The sequence below is a fragment of the Bufo gargarizans genome, chromosome 5 (assembly GCF_014858855.1).
Source record: "Bufo gargarizans isolate SCDJY-AF-19 chromosome 5, ASM1485885v1, whole genome shotgun sequence".
NCBI classification, from domain to species: Eukaryota; Metazoa; Chordata; class Amphibia; order Anura; family Bufonidae; genus Bufo; species Bufo gargarizans.
Window position 1 is genome coordinate 311440813 of NC_058084.1, and position 14181 is coordinate 311454993.

The 14181-nt window shown below is 40.6% G+C and overlaps 1 protein-coding gene across 3 annotated transcripts in view; it reads left to right on the forward strand.

Annotated features, from left to right (window-relative positions):
• Nucleotides 1-14181, forward strand: part of GMDS (GDP-mannose 4,6-dehydratase) — a 481024-nt gene that overhangs the window by 369408 nt on the left and 97435 nt on the right. For all 3 annotated transcript variants that reach the window (XM_044293287.1, XM_044293288.1, XM_044293286.1), the window contains 2 exons: nt 503-621; nt 5667-5763. In XM_044293287.1, coding sequence (XP_044149222.1) covers nt 503-621; nt 5667-5763 — 216 coding nt within the window. The remainder of the gene's footprint in view (nt 1-502; nt 622-5666; nt 5764-14181) is intronic.

Here is a 14181-nt window from a genome sequence, read left to right on the forward strand (position 1 = left end):
CAGAGATATGCACCCATTGTCTATGATGGGCAAACCCCTTTAAAGAGATTCTTCCAGATTTAACTATTGATGACCTATCCTTAGCTTTGGTCATCAATACCACATTGGTTGGGGTTTAACCCTCACCCCCCCACCAATCGGTTGCGTGACATCAGAACTATACAGCTTCGCCCACTGTGTAGTGCCCATGCTTGGTTACTACAGTAGTGTCGGTTCTACACAGCTGATTGGAGGAGGTGACAGGACTCAGACCCCCACCGATGTGATACTGATGACCTATCCGAAGGATAGGTTATCAATAATTACATCTCGGAGAACCCCTTTGACGCATGAGAAAATCAGGTCAGACAATCTAACATTCCATGTTACTTATGTCATACTACTAGAAAGTTTGTAGGGTCTTTGCACTGGACTTTGCCTGTAGCACTGTGAATACTAGTGGGATGCCTTGTCTAATACTCTATGGCAGATTGCTCACTTGTGCTGTTTATTTTCCCTGCAGGCTATGTGGTTGATGTTGCAAACAGATGAGCCTGAAGACTTTGTGATATCTACAGGGGAGGTCCACAGTGTTCGTGAGTTTGTGGAGAAAGCTTTCAAGCACATTGGGAAAACCATAATGTAAGCAAATGACCTAATATGGAGACGTCATTAATGTTCTCCAAGCACTGTAACAATGTATGCAACCAAATGACATAGAATTAAATATAAAATGTAAGACATGTGCATCACAGAGCAAAATAACGGCACCAGACAGCAGCGCGAGACAACCAATTCTGTTCTTGTAGACAGAAGCATGACTACAGCACTCATCCAGAGGGCTTATGTGGGTGCATGTCCCAGGTTGGTCTCTTCCACCCCAGAGATCTATATAAATACTTAAATTTGGTTTGCGACAGCACACCAGATGATCTTCAAGAAAAATTGATACTTTTATTGATTTTTCAACATCAGTGGTACATATTATGGCAACGTTTTTAGCCTAAATTTGGTGCCCTTCATCACACTGTGAAATACGACATCGGTCCTATACACCAAATTTGGTCCCGAAACACTGCTATAATATGTACCACTGATGTTAAAAAATCAATAAAAGTATTAATTTTTCTTCTGGTGTGCTGTCTCAAACCGAATTTAAGTAACCAATTCTGTTCTGTTATGTAAATTCCTTGGTTCCTGCGGTCCGCTATTCATCATAATGATGCTAAAGGATTTTCATATCGGCATGAATCGAGGTAGAAGGTGTGCCCGTCTGCTCCCAGCTAGCTAAGCGTCTTCACCAGCTTATTTGTGGTATTACTGTTAGGCTGGGATTAGGGATGAGCGAATCAATTTCGGATGCTTTATCCGAAGTTAATTCGCATAAAACTTTGTTGTAATACTGTACGGAGCAAGAGCTCCAAGGTGCCACTTGGAACCGAACCAGGGTTACTGCAGCCCTAGACGCAATGCTGTCAGAATACAGCAATGCAAAGACATTTTCTTTTAAATAATTTTTCTTTCTATTCCTTAAAAGTATTAAAACATAACAAAAATGGTATAAGTTTGGCATCACTGTAATTGTACTGATCCACAGAATAAAGTTAACAGGTCATTTTTACCACACAATGAAGCTATCAAAGGAAACCCCATAAAACAATGGCGTAGACGCTTTTTTTTTTCTAATTCCACTGCATTAAGAATTTTTTTCCAGCCTCCCATTACATCGTCCTGCAAAAACCAAGCCTTCATATGGCTATGCGAACAGAAAAATAAAAAAGTTACGGCTTTACTGTTTTTGCAGATAGCTCATTGACCTATTAATTTCTATGGGGACACATACACGGTCGTTCCTGTAATAGAACAATGCTTATTCCATATTGCAGACCAGAATAGCCCTTTCTAGTGAGAAAAATGCGGAATGAACGTATGAAAATATCCGTATTTTGCGGACCGAAATATATTGATTTCTATTGATTTGTTCCTGAAGCAGAGAATTTCCCCTATCAAAAAGGGATAGACCTATGTACAATATGCGAGAGTGAAAAATATTAAATGGAAGGTGATTTAGAATTCAGGCTTTGTAGCAACATGTCGTTCTTACAAAGCTTGAGAGCCTCTTTGCTGGATGTACCCATTACAGTTTTGACACTAAATAATTTTTTATGTATTTCTAATTGAAAAGACTTGAGCATGTCAGCAAAATGGTTACACCCTTGTTCTGTCTTTTCACAATTAACTGTTGGCTCAGTTTGCATGTCCCATTGAGGACGATGAATATATCACAGTAACTTTAGCATATGTCATTAACCATTCGTAAGGCCAGGATTGCTTTTTATGACATTTCGGGGGGACGTAACTAGTAATATTCCAGATTGAAACATTTTACCACCAGTCTTTAATTCACAGGGGGAAAGGGGGTTAAACGCTACTTCAGTCTGTCAGTGCCTAGATGGTGTTTAACGTACCGAAGTCTCTGCTTGTAATAAAATTCCAGTCTTTCACACAAAGTTTTGGTGGACCAAAGCTTGACACGGTTACTGACTGCTTCTCCGCTGATAGGCAGCTGGACTGAATTGCTTCCACAGAGTCGGCTTTCATAGGAAGTGTAGCGTTCACCACATTATTCCTGGTTGAATATATAATCACTATTTATGGGTATGTTCACACCGCTATATTGTCAGGTCTAAAAAATATGATGTGGAATTCATGGCAGAAATCCAAAGCTGATCTTTAGATCTTTGACACGAATTTGCAGTTTGAAATGTTGTAGGTCCGCACATAGATTATCTCCATTCAATGGGGCTAATCCACATAGGGGAAACATCAAAATGCAGCATGTCACTTCTAAGCGTGGATTCCAAATCCGTGTGGAAAAAAATGCAGCGTTTCAGCATGAATACCTAGTGTAAACAATGAGACTCTGGTTTCACTTGGAATTCACATGGAATTAATACCATATAAGCGTGCCCTAATAAGTAAACACATGAGACCACGGGCGGACTGGCAACTTAATGTGGCCCTGGAAGAAGAAACTAAAAGTGGCCCAAAATGACAGAAGGTGGGAGCAACACAAGTAGGTGGGCTCCGCCATACCATATGCAGTGAAGGCTACAGGTGGGGTAGGAAGCCATGGGCTCCTGTGCTTGCTGCAGTATTCAACTGTATCACCTGTATCCTGATAATGGTAATGCAGTTAAATTCAGAAGGTCATCTGTGGTACCAAGCTGGGAACTTTAAGTACCTGATATTTCCATGCTCTCATCAAATGAGTGTTGATGAACCACAATGCATTGTGATTTGACCTGAGAAAGGGAGTGGTCCACTCCTGAAATGCGTTATTCCAATAAAGCGAACCTTCTTAGCAAGCTACCCGTATGACGACAACTTCTTTAGCAGCAAGATCACTCGAACTGAACCATTTGATCTACTAGATGAGGCAAATGAGACCATCTAACCATGGTACCATGTAAGATGTAAAGCCTGCCTGTGTAAAGCGGCCTCCGATTACTGAATGAACAAGAGAAATACTCGTTCATCGGATAATAGAATTGTTAATGCATGGTTTGACGGCAGCAGATAGTCTATACAGCACTCTGCTGTCGGCAAACAATGGTGCTGTATTGGGGACAAGCAATGGCATTAGCGATCGCGCCCTCCCATACTGTGAGGGGATCGCTGCATGTAAATGATGAGCAGGTGATTGCTGGGAAGGAGCGCTTCCTTCCCAACAATCGCTTGCTACAGCAAACCATGTAAAGGGGCCTTTAGGCTGTTGTGTTTGTAGTATAGAAGGTATTAACATGGCCATGCACAGGAGAATAAATGACAGGTGAAATGAATGACTACAGCTAGGTCATCTAGCTGTTGACCAACTATAATTTACAGGGCCCCATAGCAAAATAAGATGGGGCCCCACCACCTGGTGTAAGAAAATTAAAACAGCAGCATAATTAGCTCAAATTAAAGATATGTGTAATAGCGCCATACATTATAGCAAAAAGCCAGTTATAGTTTCACTCATGCCATTAACTATGAATTGATCAAGTTTCTTCAATCTATAGACCAGTTATTAAGAATATTACCAAAAATTGTATGTACCATGTTGGATTTTTGGCAAATAATTTGATGGTTATGGTAAGGTGGGCCATCAAATTGACATCACGAACCATTGCTGCCTAACACATCAGTAGGTGATGATGCTGACAATACCTACCTACCTCCCTACCGCCAGAAAAAATCATTGAAAAAACATCCAGCAGTTACTCAGCAATGACTATCGACCAAATATTTAGCGGGTTTTCGAGTTGTATTAGTTGTGTATTCAGCCGTTTATAATATTGTGCAAAGTGATTGAAAATTGAGAAAATATTGTTAAAATAGATGGTGAAGGCAGTGATAGAGATTGTCAACAGTTTTCACAATACAAAACACATAGGGGACGGGGACAGGAAGGTCATACCTTTGTCACAATTTATTTTTTATCCAAGGAGTGATGTAAAAATTAGCTTTGATTGTTGCGGGTGCTGATCCTGCAAGTCTACCAGAGCAGGTCCGCTGGCTGCAATGCTGGCTGTACAAGCCCCTCCCCTGTGCTGTGAGGAATGTCGTTAGCGGTTTCCTAGTTGGATACTGCAGCCGTCATTCACAGCAGAGGGAAGGCGCTATGGGAAGTGCCCATACACTGAGCCTGAAGCCCTGCAGCCTGCTGGCACATCCCAGGTGAACTTTCAGGAGTGGCACCAACTTTGATCAAAGCTACCTATGTCTATCTGAAGTTGTGCATCGACAAAAAACAAACCAACTGCAAATTAGGGACATTAAAGCTACTCCCCAGGGTTGCCTTGGAATTCCTCTAAAATGGCCTGATAATACCCCCAAAATGCCCATTGCACAAACCGTGTCCTATCTGTATTCCAGTTTATGGTATTGTCCCACCAAAATCAGGACTGTTAGCACATTCTAAAGATTAGATTAGTGGTTAACTTGACAACTGGCAGATATCCTACTACGATTATATGCAGGATATACAGAATACAGTATATATTGTGGAAATGCCACACTGCTATAGGCATGAAGTGCCCTAGTACCAGATGCAGTACTCTGACCACCGTATACATATTTTAGTGAATGTTCATAGTCTTCTTACACATTATAAATATTTACTCACAATCTCAGCCGAAAAATGTGCATGGATTTATTTTGTACAGATGGGATGGATAAGACCCTTTCGTGATGATGAAAGGAAAGTTTAGGTTGACCAAAAAGCCTCTGCCAGAGGAGGAGGAAAAATGTAAAGACAAGAAACCTGTACTACAATTTTTATAATTTTGTTTTTCATTTATCACTAACAGATCAACACTTTTGAACTATTTGTGAGCTACAGTTGCAACTGAGATTATTTGAATGTGTGAACACAGGGCTTTACACCTCAGTTTCCAATTAAGGTTTATACAAGGGCTATCATTTGGAATGCACAACTTGGGCTTTTCACACATGGCAAGAATGTGACAATTTGGGAAATTATTCTAGTGGCAGGTCTTCTCCTTTGTTCCGTTTGATAATGCGTTTACACTCTCCTAGGGAGATGGGTTTGACGCCAGGCTTTTTGGGAGGTGAAATAAAACAGCCAAATGTTCCTACCCAGGTCTTTGAATGTGTTCATCATCTGTTTATCTTCTTTGCAGGTGGGAGGGCAAGGATGAAAATGAAGTGGGCCGCTGCAGTGAGACTGGAAAAGTCCATGTGAAAGTTGATCACAAGTACTACAGACCCACTGAAGTGGTAAGTAGGAAATTCTACATCTCCCCTACTGCCAGCTAATTCAATCAATTGCACTGTAATTGCCAGCATGTTTGGCCAGCTGTCCAAGGTCTAATTGACCCCCTGCTACCAGCCTCTGATAGTCAAGCTGTGTGCAGTCTCACCCGCATGACCCCAGTAAATAGTAAGTAAAGAAAATAAAGCAACATTTAAAGACTAACATAACAGTTTATAGAAGGCTGTTTTTAGAGATGGACGTAAAGGGTGTCTGAAATGGAAGTGAAATTCTCAACTTCTAAATTCACTTTTGATAAAAACAAAAAGAATGGTCTTGCTAAAATAAAAATGAGCACCTGCTTTTGGGCAGGACTGGCATTCTTCTCCTAGCTTGGTTATTGCGTTCCCATATGTCCAGAGAGAATATTAAGCATGTCCTATGACTTTAGTTGTAGCTGGAAGAGTTTTGCGGTACATACTTCGCTTTTTAATAAGCAGCCAGTTATTAAGGGAAATTCCAAAGCATCATCCCTAGCTAGACATAGTAGACATAGGAGCTTCCGAACATTTTAGTCATGATGGTATGTCTTGTCACAAAAAAATATAAAACACCTATTCCAGACTGAAGCTGGTTAATTGTTACTATAGGACACAATGGGGGACATTTATCAAAAGATTTACGCCACTAGTGTTAAAAGTTGTAAATTTTGGACTGTGCCATATTTGTTGATAATTTGAGACTTTTCCAGCTTCTCACCACTTTTCTGAAGGGGTGAGGCTTAGCGGGAGGGGTGGAGCCTATAGCAGCCTGCCTGCATTTCTAAGCCAGTCCCTAGCTGGTGTAGACTTGAGTTTCTAGTGCAGAATGCCAGAGATGAGCCTAATTTGGCATCTGCCTCTTAATAAATCAGTTGCATCTCACTCCAGGGCACAGGGGATCAAGACTGGCACATGAGAACTCCAGTCTTGATAAATGTTCCCCATTATGTCTGTAGGCGGTTAAACATCAGTAGATAGTAGTTATACAATATTCTCCATGCCAAACCGGCAGAGGTACAATAGCCAAGATAACCCCAGGCATTCTCTCACTACACCGCTGACTGGAAGACGGAATAATGTCCTATTGAACTACAGTTGAAAAAGAAGTGAAAGCACAAGATATTCTGTCATAAATAGTAAAAAAAAAAAAAATACATTGGTATATTGTGCCTGGGCCATGTAGACTTCATTGCATTATTAGTGGTCCAGTTCAAACTCATGGCCACAGAATTGCAAGACAGCAGTGCTAATCATTGGATCATCTAACCTGGAACTGGTTTAGGCCTCTTTCGCACGAGCGAGTTTTCTGCGCGGGTGCAATGCGTGACGTGAACGCATAGCACCCACACTGAATCCTGACCCATTCATTTCAATGGGTCTGTGTACATGAGCGTTGTTTTTCACACATGAGTTCTGTGTTGCGTGAAAATCGCAGCATGTTCTATATTCAGCGTTTTTCATGCAGCCCTGGCCCAATAGAAGTGAATGGGGCTTCAGTGGAAAACGCATTGCATCCGCAAGGAAGTACGGATGCAATACGTTTTTCACTGATGGTTGCTAAGAGATGTTGTTTGTAAACCTTCCGTTTTTTATCACGTGCGTGAAAAACGCATTGCACCCGCGCGGAAAAATCTGACTGCAAACGCAGACAAAACTGACTGAACTTGCTTGCAAAATGGTGCAAGTTTTACTGAACGCCCCCGGACTTAATCCGTCACCCTCGTGTGAAAGAGGCCTTATATTCTAGCAGGATGCTGATGGTCCACTGATTCAGAAAAACCCAGCTGCCTCTGTCCATGTTGGGAATGTTCTAAATCGCCATGACCTGCAAACTCATACATGGGAGGCCACAGAATTAATATTCTTAGAATTTACAGCGCATTTCCCCATATGTATTGTCTTTTTGGCAAATATAGTTATTTTTTATTGTGACCCATTCCTTTAGCAGGAATCAGGTACTGCCATGAAAAGTTACTGTGACGACTTGTACAGTAAAGCACTATGGGAAAGTCTGTCGAGACGAACAACATGTTCCCATGCTGGAATCAGGATGTACTAGACATTTGCATAAATTAATCTTAAGTCCTTAATCCTATCATTCTTATAACTTCCTTAATCTCCTAACACTTCAGTGAATATTTTTGTCTGCTCGGCTTAATCGTTATTTCTGGTGACTAACTTTTATATAGATTCTGATATTTGTGTGGATATGCAGTAACACGGTAGTTTCCCAACCAAGGTTCCTAGAGCCCCGACCAGGAGCACCCCAGGACACAGCAACAAGCTCATATGTCACTTGTACAATGGGGAAGGCAAACTGATTTCATCCTTCTTAAAGCAATAAACATATCTGACCCAAATGTTAGTCCTGGACAAGAATTATGGAACACTTCACCTGCCCATACACCAAGACTGAGATGTGTATGGCATTAGGGGTTCTCCAGGAGTGGAAACCAGTTGGGAGTCTTCTTATTACACAAACAAGAATGAGAAGGGATGATTTAGCAATAGACATTATATGTGCAGTTTTGGTCATTATTTGCTTTATTGAGTTAATTATGTAAGTACCGCTTTCCCTTAGGGCTCACTTACATGGACGGATGCACAGGGCAATGATCCCAAACAAAAGCGTTCATTCCTGATCATTGGCTGCTGGTTCAGCTGCTTTCACGTGCAGCAACTATCCCCTCTGTACGGGGAGGAACGATTACTACTGCATGACTGTCCAAACTGGTTCTGTTGTATGTCGGCAGGACATCCCTGTTTACGCAGGGCAAAGTGCTGCCGGCATACAGTCATTTCTTGTGCCACATCACAAAGAGGTGATCACCCTATGAAAGAGCATTTGCTGATTGTCCTGTGTAAAGGTGCCACTGATCACTGAACAAATTATTGGGAGTAAGCGTTCATACTAACGTTTGTCCCTGACAACTGCCCCAATCCTCAGGCCCTATAGAAGGGCTACTTATCAAATCACCCCCACCGCTTGCCTGATATAAGCAATACAGTGCAAAGATAACAGTACTCACATAGTAAACTTAACAGAGATAATTTAATATATTAAAAATAAGTCACAAAGTACTCAAATAGCCGCTTGCTTCTCTTCTTCACATATATCGATTGTGCCCGGCCAGTTGTTTTATGCCAGGAGCTGGACACAACTGATGTATGTGTACTGCGAGTCAGCACACAGATCCAGCATCTGTACACTGATAGCGCCAGACGGAAAAACTGAGCGTGCAGTGCTTTTCTGTCCAGCGCCATTGGACATCTGGCATTGCAACATCTCATCAGTTCTGGATTCAGTTCCCCCTTGGTATTTCTGCTTCATCCCAGAGGGGAACTGAACTGGATAGCCGGACATATGTGAAGGGGCACTTACAGTGTATACATTGCCCAAATAAGCCTCACATTCCCCACAGTCCAAGGCTTTACATCACATCACCTATAGTCCATGGATCCGTGGAACGTAGGAGTTCCTCCAAGAACAAGTGCTGCCATCTTTACAGTAAGGATGCGATCTGAGGTTTCTCCATGGTAAAATGGTTGAGTATTACTGCCCTGATGTAATGTCTGGGGGCAGATTGTTTTTAGCTTAGGAGTTTACTGTGCTATTGATACTAATATCCATTGTGATTGGGAATGGTGTTTCAGTATGGAGATTGTATGTTTGTATGGACAGTATGTTTACGGTTAAATATTATTATAATAAATGTTATGATAAATACTATTACTAACATTATAGCACATTTATTAGTGACATAATGATAAATATACCGCCTTATACCAATTTTGTATACAATTTCAAGTTGCACATGTATCAGAGCACTTTTCTACTTAAAGGGAATGTTTCATTAGAAGATGACCTATTGTTGAAATCACATATTTATTTATTTTTCCATGTCACTATCTAGATTTAATAAAAATGTGTATAATCCTGGCATTTTAAACTGGCCGGTTGGCCTAATACTATGTTGTGAGTTCCTGTTTTGTGTAGGTGACTTTTCAGTAGCTATTATCATTAAAGGCAGAATTACAATGATAGATATCACCTCTGTATAGATAACACAGAATCCACTGTTCACAATAGGTGATATCACAGCTTATCAGCTCCCTCCTGACCTCTGCACAGGTCACAGGGCATGCTTAGAAGACTCTTTTGCAGAAGTCTAGCTCCTGGACATAGTTTCTATGGCCCATGGGGCTGCTCGCAAACAACAGAACGTCTTAACATATTTTAGGCCTAGTGGCCCGTGTGAAAACTGCAGTTTTTTTTTGAAAATATAGATAGTGACATGGAAAAAGTAAAAAAGAAAAACACCAAAAATCCCCCCCCCCCCCCCCCCCCCCCAAAAAAAAGTTTAACTTGGGCTACTTTCACACTTGCGTTCAGAGCGGATCCGTCTGGTGTCTGCACAGACGGATCCGCTCCTATAATGCAGACAATAGGATCCGTTCAGAACGGATCCGTCTGCATTATAGTTTTGAAAAAATTCTAAGTGTAAATGTAGCCGCAGACGGATCTGTCCAGACTTTACATTGAAAGTCAATGGGGGACTGATCCGTTTGAAATTGAGCCATATTGTGTCAACTTCAAACGGATCCGTCCCCATTGACTTACATTGTAAGTCCGGACGGATCCGCTTGCCTCCGCGCAGCCAGCAGCGTTCGGGTGTCCGCCAGTGGAGCGGAGGACAAACTGTGCCAGACTGATGCATTCTGAGTGGATCCGCATCCACTCAGAATGCATTAGGGCAGTACGGATGCGTTCGGGGCCGCTTGTGAGAGCCTTCAAACGGAGCTCACAAGCGGAGCCCCGAACACTAGTGTGAAAGTAGCCTTAAAAACGTCATTTAAATAGGTCATTTTCTGATGACGCATTGCCTTTAACTAGGATCTGTCACAGGTCAGTCAGTCTTTAAATTAAGGGAAGTATTAGATTTTGTATTCAGACCCATGAGTGCTAGTATATGCACTAAATAAAGCTGCTTATACAGTAATTGGCATATTTTTATTTATTTTATGCACTTATATAGCGCAACTATATTCTGATCACGTGGCTAGCATTTGTACAGATAATTCAAGTAAATCACCATTCATATTCTCATTTACAGTATAAATATCTACTACTGTTTGACTATGTCTATGAAACAAGTTGGCTGACTTATACAACCTTTAAATTAAGCATCTAAAAACATGTTACACTGGAGAGAACAAAGCAAAGTGTAGTAAACAGCTGGGCCCAAAGCAAGGATTACTGGAGATTAAGCTGACTTTTTAGATAAAGGTACTATTGCAAGTTACTACCTGTCGTAAAGCATTATGGAGGATAGTGATCTCTAGAACTCTTGATTTATTAAGGTGACTAGATGATAATCCAGATCTAAAACTGAGTGCATTTGTTTTCAGGGCTGTGGAGTCATTAAACCAAACTTCCGACTCTAGCGTGGACTCTTTCATAAATAGGCCATATGTATCATAAATCTTAGTAAATTTATTACAGACTATGCTAGAACATCCTAGTTATCACTGTTTTATAAATGGGGGCCTTAGTTTGATTATACATTTTATGATTCAAATTTCCAAATTTTCCTAAACTCCAAAGTATACAACACACTATGCATTTATTACATTAATGATAATTGACTCTGACTCCATCCGAAGCTGACTCTGTTTTAATAAATCTCAACAGGACTGTAGGTTTAGGTGGGAAAAAAGCTTCCTTCTTTATAGACCTATATTTTATATTCTTGGTCTACTCCTCTTCAATATGGGGTGAAGTGTTTATGCCCACACCTACAGTATGAACAATTCTGTATGTCTACGTGAATGTATTCGTGTCTAATCTCATGGTCTACATGTACTGGAATGCCGTTCTATGAATGGAGGACCTTAGGTAATGAAATCCTACACAGTCGCTACTGATTAATTTTCAAAGGCAATATACCTCCATCAGTGATAGAGATGGAATATGTAAAGTTATTGTAAGTAGCACCTACTGTTAAGCAAATATTTGGTTGGTAGCCTAGATGAGAGGACACTGTGAAACAATAGTCAGCTCTTTGAGGGTCTCATGATTGATGCTGACATCAGAGAATGACTTGACCCCTCCCCTGCTGAACGAGCCAGGTCTTTAGGCCCCTCTGCTGCGATTAATGGATTTAGTAAAGGAGGTAAAGACTCTGTTCAATGCCAAAAGAAATAAGAATGGATATATTTTACCCTCCAGGAAAGTTGAAAGCACTGGAAAGTTGGAAAACATAAATCAGAAGTAGAGTTCGTACAGTTAAGGTCATTGCTGGTTCTCTGTTGGTATTTATAACTCACCCTTCCCCTGAAGCAATGCAAAAGTGACCACATACTGAAAAATGCTTGCTTGTAATAATAATAATAATTCCGTTATTTCTACAGAGCATTTTACATTGTCACAGCTTGCCAAGTCCATTGCAAATGTCATTAATTTACCCCACTTGTGAAACAGTCCACAACAACAAGCAATACTGAGGAACTGTACACAAGTCTGTGGTACAACTGTACTGTCATCTCCACAAGGGTGTGTACTACAACAAGAAGAAACTGCCTCCCTCCCAAATATACCAAAAACCTAAACAACAATGTATATAGTACACCTACAATTCTCTAGCTTATAAACAGGCAATTAGGATAAGGGAATGAGAGCTTACGGTGATTGACGTGCTGGATATCCCCTGTTGTTTGCCCTCTATCAGCCGCGATCTGTGAACCTTGAACCTTTAATCTACTGCTGTGGTCCCCTTGATCTCTGATTATTTTTCAGTGTGTTTATTGGTTGGTGTAAGAGAACTGGTTTGGATTTAGCTTCCGTAAATAGAGATGTGTGAAGTATTAGTAGAAGCTCAGGGGGTCGGAAAAGGTTTCCTTGTGTTTAGTGGTAATTATGCGAAATTCCTGATTTCATAACACCTTTAGCGATTGATGCTGTCCAATGGTCAATTCACCTACGAAGAGCAAAATACATACAAAATGTATTCTTATAAAAATTTAACAATGGGTTTGACCTGTTGTCTTATTTTCATATTGGAAAATGTCTGTTTGGTTTTTATTTTAAATGAATAGTTGGGTAGCAGGCAAGTCCAAAAAATGTCACACTCTGGCTGTAGAATTTATTTGAATCAACTTTCAAAAAACACAATTCCATCATTTTACCACATACTCTCCCTTAGTCACTGCTGTGTAGGTTTATATGTGTTGCCTCAGTTCATTTGTGATTGTGGTATGAGAAACAATGGCTGCCCGACTTGTGATTTACACGAAAGAAGAGCAGAGTGCAATATTTTTTTATGGTTTGAGTGTGTGTTTGGTGCTAATATTAGTATTGAGAAAGTGTTTTGTCGCGAAGACGTGGGTATGAATGGATAGAGAAGTTCAAGAAAGGTTGCACGAGCGTGAGCCAAGAAGGAGCCAGATGCCCATCCACGACTGGTGACAACATTGAGCTTGCACATGAACTGATTCTGTTAGATAGTGACAGTCGATTGTGTGGCCAATTGTTTGAAAATCACCCTATGAGGATGAAAACTCATGTCTGATGAAGAGTTGAAGTTAGCGATGCATTCGTGGCTCACAGCTCAGCCTAAAAGATTTTTTAATGAGGGAATGTGAAAGCTAGTTGGCAGATAGACAAAATGTATCGAAAAGGAAGGAGATTATGTTGAAAAATGATGTTTGTCTTTCAGAAGGTTGATTCAAATAAATTCTACAACCAGAGTGTGGATACTTTTTTAATGACCCTCATATTAATTTGTTGCTGTCTATTGACTTTTGCAGTCAGAAAATCAAATTTTTTTTGTTGTGAAAGCCTGGAGTGGGTCTAAAAGGAATGAATGTTATCTGCTTTTTTGTATCCACTTCTGTGTTTGTCTCAAAAAGTGCTTTAAAAAACTGCATGTGTGTTTTAGGTCTTAAAAACCTTGGCCTACAGCAACATTCAGTGCAACTATAGCGGTCTATACTTTCAGTGGGATCAATAAAACAAAAATGGTGGGGCAGATTTATTAGTTATTACTGTCTAAGATTTATGTAGTGTAAACTTATACTAGACAGTCAAAAAATATGCTAGATTCATTACATTGGCTGATACCTGATGAAACCTTAGACCAGGCATCTCAAACTGCAGCCCTCCAGCTGTTGTAAAACTACAACTCCCACAATGCCCTGCTGTAGGCTGATACCTGTAGGCTGGAGGGCCGCAGTTTGAGATGCCTGCCTTAGACTGTTTAAGTTTAAACCACCTGTTTTTTGGCTTACAACAGAATCAAGCATGAATATTTTGTAGCACATAATTTTTTTTAAGACATGCCCTTTATCCAGTAGGCTGTATCCTTTCCCATAAAGCCACGACTTCTTCTTGAGCTCGTAGAAAAA